Source organism: Oryza glaberrima, chromosome 6 (assembly GCF_000147395.1).
Source record: "Oryza glaberrima chromosome 6, OglaRS2, whole genome shotgun sequence".
Classification (NCBI taxonomy): Eukaryota; Viridiplantae; Streptophyta; class Magnoliopsida; order Poales; family Poaceae; genus Oryza; species Oryza glaberrima.
The window spans coordinates 29153600-29160912 of record NC_068331.1 but is presented as its reverse complement, the minus strand read 5'-3'; the positions used below and the strand labels follow the sequence as shown (position 1 = coordinate 29160912).

Below are 7313 nucleotides of genomic sequence, written 5' to 3'. Positions count from 1 at the left end.
CGTTCAATCAATTTGGGCACTAAGACTCGTGGTTTGTACTAGTGCGGACTGTTTTCCTGTTATAGTTGATAACAATTCACTAAGACTCATGGTTTGTACTAGTGCAGGCTGTTTTCCTGTAATCGATGATGACAATTCCTGTGGTTGAAAAATTTGAAAGTTCCGGACTAAAAAACTGTCAACAGAACACTAGCTAGTCCCTTAGAAAAATAGGCCACGTTATAAACTTCAAAATGAAATGGCCACATTAAAAAAGAAAACTTCCAAACAAAATTGGTCTTCTTTTCCCATACCCTGTCGGTCTTGTTTCCCAGTACGTAGCTTGCGCGAACTCGCTCAGTGATGAAGATTAGGAGCGAGATTTTAAGAGATGGGGATGGGATTATTTTTCCTTAAAAACTGGAAAACTTGAATTAGGAGTAGTATATATAGGCAATCTTTTTTGCTACAATTTCCTTTCTTTTATTTGTTTAGTTACGCGCAAATTAAGGTTGTCATGTTTGAAAATTAAAAAAAAAATTCAATTGGTAGATAAAAATTCTTCTACCATGAATCTTTGTTGCAAAATAGAATAACTTTAAGCTATAAATACATTCATTCATATTGATAGCATATGTAGCAGGTACGTTGATAGCCGAAAATAAATAAATGTGAAGCTTAGAGGGCAGGCATATTAGATATATGCCCTAACAAAATATATAAATCCTAAAAATAAATAAGAAGACGCACAGCTGCTAATATAAAGAAAATTAAGGTGGAGTGGGGGCGAGGATGGGGTTGGCGGGCATGTCGTCGCCGGCGAGGAAGTGGGCGAAGAGCTGTCTGGCCTGCACAGGCGTGATCATGGGAACCATGTGGCCGGCGCCGCGGATGGTGACGAAGGTGAGGCCGTCGTAGAGCACGGTGTAGCCGCCCACCTGATCGCTCGTGAACCACTGCTTCCACGGCCTCACCGTCTTGAGCTTGAGCTTCCGCAGCGCGTACCTCGTCGACGTCACCGGCACGCGGTCGTCCGTGTCACCGCTGAAGACCCAGACGCGGAGGCCGGCGCGGACGAGGGCGGCGATGTCCGGCAGCGTGGAGGGCGGCGCGTCCGTCCAGTTGGTGAGCGCGTCGCTGCAGGGCGCCCAGCTGTAGGGGATGCCGCCCGACACGTTGGCGTGGAGCGCCGCCTGGACGTCGCCGCGGTTCAAGTAGTCGATCACGCGGTAGTCCACGCACGGGTTGTACGTGTTGTAAGGCAAGCCGCGGCGGAGGCGGAGCACCTTATCGGCGAAGCGGCTGCGGGTGCCATTAGTAATGGTGGTTGTGCCGTTGAGCGCGGCGGTGCAGGACGGAGTGTAGAGGCTGTAGATGTCGATGTCGCCCATGGCGGTGAAGAAGCCGTTCCATGCGGCGTTGCACTTGTCCGTCTCGTTGCCGTCGTCGGGGAAGGTGCAGTTGCCCTTGATGGCGGCGTAGATTTCGTCGGAGATGACGGCGTGGTCCCAAGCGTACTCCACGAGACCGCGGTCGTCGGAGCTGGAGTCGATGGCGGCGTTGCCGATCATGATGCCCTTGAGGTTGATGATGCGATCATCATCATCATGTTCCTTCTTCTTCTTGTTAAAATGGAGGATCTTGGTGGCGAGCTGGGGGACGTAGTGGCCGGCGTAGCTCTCGCCGGCGATGTATAGGTCGTGCCCCTTGAATTGCGGGAACCTCTCCAGCCAATTCACCAAGAAGGCGTGCGCGTCATGGGCTACGTACATATAGCTAGTATTAACTTAAATCAATCATTATTCTACTCCCTCCGTTTCAAAATATTTGACACCATTGACTTTTTAGCATATGTTTGACCGTTCGTCTTATTCAAAAGAAAAAGTAAAATATTTAAAACTATATGTGTACATGAAAGTATACTTAACAATGAAGCAAATGATATGAAAAGAATAAATAATTACTTAAATTTTTTTGAATAAGACGAATGGTCAAACACATACTAAAAAGTTAACGGTGTCAAACATTTTTGAAATGGAGGGATTACTATATATCTAGCACTAGGCAGGCCACAAGCAGATACCGGTGAGATTGTCGCCGAAATGGGCGAGATCGGTGGTGGTGTTGGTGTAGGAGAAGCCGACGCCGGCAGGGGACTCCACGAACAGCAGGTTAGCCTCTGCATATATATATATATTTATATATAACTCAAATTTTTCGAAATTTTCAAATTGTGAGTATATACCTAGTTGTAATAATTCGATTCATACCTATACCTATCAACAAAACAACTCAAATTTAACTTTATTTCACAATCCATAATTACATAACTAACTAATTATATGTATGCATGCTATATACCTAGAATCAAAATCTAACAAAAACAAGTTCAAATTCAGTTCAAACTTGCTTCGAACTAGTTAGTAAAGTAGTTAATGTTAATATCTATGTAATTGAAAAAGTTTCATACTCATTTGAATTGGGTATATACTCAATTTCAACAATGGTGCCCAGGCACCATGGAGCACCAAACAAATTTTATATATATATATATATATGCAATCATTTTGATTATTTTCATTACTAGGAAGGAGTCTAGGATCGATCGATCTAAATAAATAGGAGTATATATGAAGAAATGAAAAAGCAACTACCTTTGTTCCATGATTCCGGGTTGATGGTGAGGGTGTCGTTGTTGTTGACGAGAAGGGGGCCGAGCTCCTCGAGGGCGCCATAGCCGAGGGAGGAGCAACCAGGGCCTCCGTTGAGCCAGAGGACGAGGGGCTTGGTGGCCACGTCGGAGGCGGCCTCGAAGAACCAGTAGAAGAGGGCGCGGCCGTGCGTCTCGTTCACCGTCACGTACCCGGCGAACTGCCGGAACCCAAGCTCCGCCGGCTGCCCCGGCAGACGCTGCACCCGGTCCGCCTCCTGCCGATCGAACACCTCCTCGTACGACTTCTTATGATGATGATGATGATGATGATGCCTCGCCGCCGCACCCCCCGTCCACTGCATCATCACCATCACCATCACCACCACCATGCCCACCACCACCAGCTGCTGCCGCCCTGCCATGCCTACTGATCACTGATCGATCGATCGATCGATCTTAATTTGGTTTGCTTTCTATCTTGCTAGTGCTAGCTATATAGATCGATCCATATGCAAGCTGAGTACTGCAATATATATAAGCTGATGAAGCTGAGGTGAGCTGGTAACTCGATCTATCGCGCGCGGGACATCGGGGTTCTGTTGAACATTTTTAGGAACAGATTAACAAATAACCAATTAAGCTGTACGTTATCCATCTATCTATCTAAAACTAACCAGCTGCAACTCCTCGCCGATATATGCGTACGTGCTCGCCCTACGTCTCAAACGTACGTACGATTCATCACTAGTTTCATCGCTCGCCCAATCTTGGCTGGCTGCTCCGGCCTCGTCCTGCAACTGATGATATATCAAATCAGGATTTGATTTCATCATATATATGAGGAGAATGCAATTAACATCAGCTCACGTGATTAATTGTCTCTCCTAATTTGCTGCCTCATCAATCCATTTACCTAGCTGCCTACAAGCGGTCGAGATCCACGATTATTTAATTTACTTCTCATTCATTGGATAGGGATATAGACTATCATTTCATTTACTCCTCTCGTAATTTGTTGCCCGATCAATCGATTAACCTAGCTGTTCCTGTCTCTATACAAGCGAAATCGACGGACGATTTGTTATTTACTCGATTGGATATGGATTCCATCGTTTCATTTTTTTAGGAGTAGTTTGTTGCTCCAATGCATTTAAACATACAGATAGAGATGCACACTTTAAAACCTAAACAAAAAAGAGAAGAACTGACTGTCTCCCTCCAGCTAACAGTACGCTCAACTGCCGTCAAACACGCCCAAAATTAGTCCCTGGTTACCTGTGTTGGCCATGCCTTTTTTTTTAAACACACATTTTTTTTAGAGAAGGGTATTTTTTACTCGGCCTCTACATCCATAGGAGATTTGAACTTAGAACCTTGAGATACTACTCAGGTCACTGTAACCTCTAGGCTACATGCACACTCACCTGAAAGAATAATTAGCTATAAATGTGAGTTAAATGTGAGTACCCGTGTTAAGGACTAAGAATAATTAACCGTAAATATAAATACCCGTGTCAAGGATTTGGGTGGGTTGGTTCCACCACAAGAAAGTTAACTAGTTGAGCTATGTTTACTTCGCGGCAATGCAATATAGTATTATTCTGTATTGCATACTTGAAGTCTGAATTAACAAAGTTGTAATACACTTTTGAGTTGAACAACAAAGTTGTACACCTGACATGTGAGCTAAGCTTTTAATTATGGAGTATATATGGAACAAAGTAACAACATTAACGCTGACAGAAAGGGATATCAAATTAGAGTAGCACTTGCTGTGACATCACACAACTGCATGCCTCAATTAGAATGCATGGGATATACTCCGTATATAGGTCCTCTGTCTGTAACCTCTCTGCTCTCTTTCTCAAAACTCTATACTAAATTATATACCAGCACATCATCTACATAACAGAGTAAAGAATACATGTATGTATATTGATACAATTATATATGAGTTTCTATGCCAGAACCACCGCTTGCTTCCATGGCACTGACAAGTATTGAGCTCTACATTTTGCCACAGGTAAGATGAAGAATGCAGCGCTGGCGTCAAGGGTGCAACTGCCGTCAAAATAAAAACTCTGAAAACAAGCCAAGCCACAACTTCCATTTTCCACCGGCTTCTTCTTGGCAAATTCAAGTTGGATCATCGCAGACAAACCTACTACAGCCACAGGCAGCTCAATCCAAAGCAGCTTTGGTCCTCCTAGGTGCTGTGGGTTTCGGAAGGCCATCAAGCAATGGTCGCGTGAACGACTCATGGTTGAAAGTCCATGCCGAGCTTGACCACATAGAGATCCCATTCTCTGCATCTGCAAAGTTTGGTGTGCTAGGCGACTTCCGCACTGATCTAAATCCGCTCAGAAATGAACCATTGCTCTTCAGGCTGGACTCTGTGTTGCTTGTGTCCATGTTTTGTCGGATACTAGAAATTGGCCTTGGCAACAAACTCTTGGTCATCTTAATTGGGTCTGTAAAAACATCGTCCTGGGTATCTGTGGTGTTAGACACTTGATCAGCTTCAACTTTTTGCCGCCGACGAATGGAACCATCTTGCTTTGCTTTGGCTGTCCCATTGATCTTGGCCCCACTGGCACCGTTTGTTGCTGAAAAGCCATTCGACGTGTCTTCAGAGTTCCTACTTCTGTCGGTATTATGTGTGTCTGGTAATCTAGATGAAGTGACCAATGTTTCACTGTTGATACGCTCCAAACTGCCCTTACTGTACAAGGACATCTCAGTGCCAGCATCTGTCATAGCCCCATTTTGAGGAGTTAGACCATAATAGGACTGCAAGGTGCTCATGGCGAGTGACATTTGCTGCTTAGAAGAATTGTACTTGGATGAGTCTAGCGAATCCGTAACATCTCTGTTTTGCTGATTGTTTGGAGCCCACGCTCTGCACATAGACAGAAAGCTAAGAATGAGCCTATCAACAGTTACTTACAACAGTGGGGAAAAAAAGAAGTGTTGACAGACGACAAATTATTAAGGTAAACATTTATACGGTAAGGGTTTCATCTTTAGAATATCAGCATTGAGATTGAGGTGAAGTCCCGTTTTGATTTCTTGCATCACAGGATGGATTAAAGAGAGGAAAAATAAAGGAAATGCGTACCTCTTCATTTTCTGACCAGAACCATTGAGCCTTACAGAGGATGGCATGGGTCTTCCTGGTAGAGGTATGAGCAATATTTTGTGTGCGAACATCTGGCTGTCAGTCATCAAACTGTTTGCCCTCTTGATGTCAGATATCTGAAAAATGAGAGGACATTGTTTAACTCACTGATAAAATTGACAAATTTGGTGAACATGTACAACTCAAATCAAGCAAGAAAAGCTAAGTTTGGCTAATATGAGGCACTGAAATATGCAAATAAATGATATAGTTTAGTAAGTACATCAACCCTTGTGTTGCTTTCGTAATCCGAGGCTGATCTTACTTTTATGCATGATGACTTATGAGTGAATAAGATTTGCAGAGTTGTTGTGAACCACAGTTAGTGATGCTAAATGGTAGTGGTACGTGACCCTGTGATTTATAAATTGTCCAAGTCCTAAAATACTTCTATTTCTTGTGAGTCTGTGGAAAGCACAACATTTTTGTAAGACATTACTTCATTAAATCATCTATGTGTAAATAGTTTAGGACGGTGATATGATATAAGAAAGAGCATCAGACAGCCGGTAAAACCGAATAGAAAAGATAAAAAAATAATTGAAGCTTTGATTTTGTCACAGGCAAGTTTTCTTTCCTATCTACTCCATCAAAGAAGTAGTGGCAAGATGGCAAGTTTTTTAGCCGGCGGCAGTAGGTAAATAATTGCTAGGTAGGGAGAAATAAAAAGGAAAGAGGAGGGAGGATCGGAGAAAAAAAGAAAAAGGAAATCTTGCCTCGACGCCGTACTTGATGGCGAGGCCGGGGAGCGTGTCCATCCTGGAAACCTGATGCTCAAGGTAGTGGTCGTCGTGGGCGGGGGGGCAGCATGAGGACGGCGGCGGCGGCGGCGAGAGCACGGGAGAAGCGTCGAAGTCGTCGGACAGCGGGTGGGAGATCCCCATGGGGTATGGGGTTGAGATCTCGGCGGTGAATTGGGCGCGGTGGGTGCGGCGTCGCGTTCGATTTAGCAGCTGCCTGAAGGCTGGAGGTAGGAGAAGGAGGCGGCCGGCTTGCTTGGCTTTAGCTTGGAATGAGAGAGAATGAGAAAGAGAGAGATGGCTTGCTTTGGCTTGGCTGGCCCTCCCCTCCCTCCCCAAGATCACAACACAATTGCAAGCAAAGCCAGCCAGCCTCTCCCTTCCTTTACCTTTGACACCACGACCACTTGAAAACCAAAAAAAAAAAAAATGAATCGTGTTTTGCGTTTTTCTTTTTTTTTTTAAAAAAACATAAGAGTAGTACGCGGTTGATGGGGTTGGAGCCACGTGGTTGCTGTGCTCCCATACAGTAAGTACTTCATACATACAGCGTCCGTCTGCCTGTCTTCCCTTTCTTTCTTTCTTCAAACACCATCGCTCGGCTGGAATGGATGTACAGCAGGCAGGCAGGCGGACAGGTGGCCAGCCATCCTGAACGAGTCAACTCACCTACTTTAGCACCAACCTGAACTATCCTTTTACAATGGCAAACACATTAACATGTGTGACATTTTATATCTCCCATACTTAATCTTAACCGATT

At 44.5% G+C, this 7313-nt stretch overlaps 2 protein-coding genes across 2 annotated transcripts; both read right to left on the bottom strand.

Annotated features, from left to right (window-relative positions):
- Window positions 1-554: 554 nt before the first annotated feature.
- On the bottom strand, window positions 555-3213 carry LOC127776634 (serine carboxypeptidase-like 34). The gene is made up of 3 exons (XM_052303119.1): window positions 2634-3213; window positions 2063-2158; window positions 555-1741 (listed from the first exon to the last, which is right to left on the bottom strand). The coding sequence occupies exons 1-3, from the start codon at window positions 3052-3054 to the stop codon at window positions 750-752; spliced, it is 1509 nt and encodes a 502-aa protein (XP_052159079.1). The 5' UTR covers window positions 3055-3213; the 3' UTR covers window positions 555-749.
- A 1176-nt stretch (window positions 3214-4389) lies between these two features.
- LOC127776636 (uncharacterized) lies at window positions 4390-6901 on the bottom strand. The gene is made up of 3 exons (XM_052303121.1): window positions 6527-6901; window positions 5751-5887; window positions 4390-5531 (listed from the first exon to the last, which is right to left on the bottom strand). Exons 1-3 carry the CDS (start codon window positions 6692-6694, stop codon window positions 4814-4816), a joined length of 1023 nt encoding a protein of 340 aa, XP_052159081.1. The 5' UTR covers window positions 6695-6901; the 3' UTR covers window positions 4390-4813.
- Window positions 6902-7313: the final 412 nt, after the last annotated feature.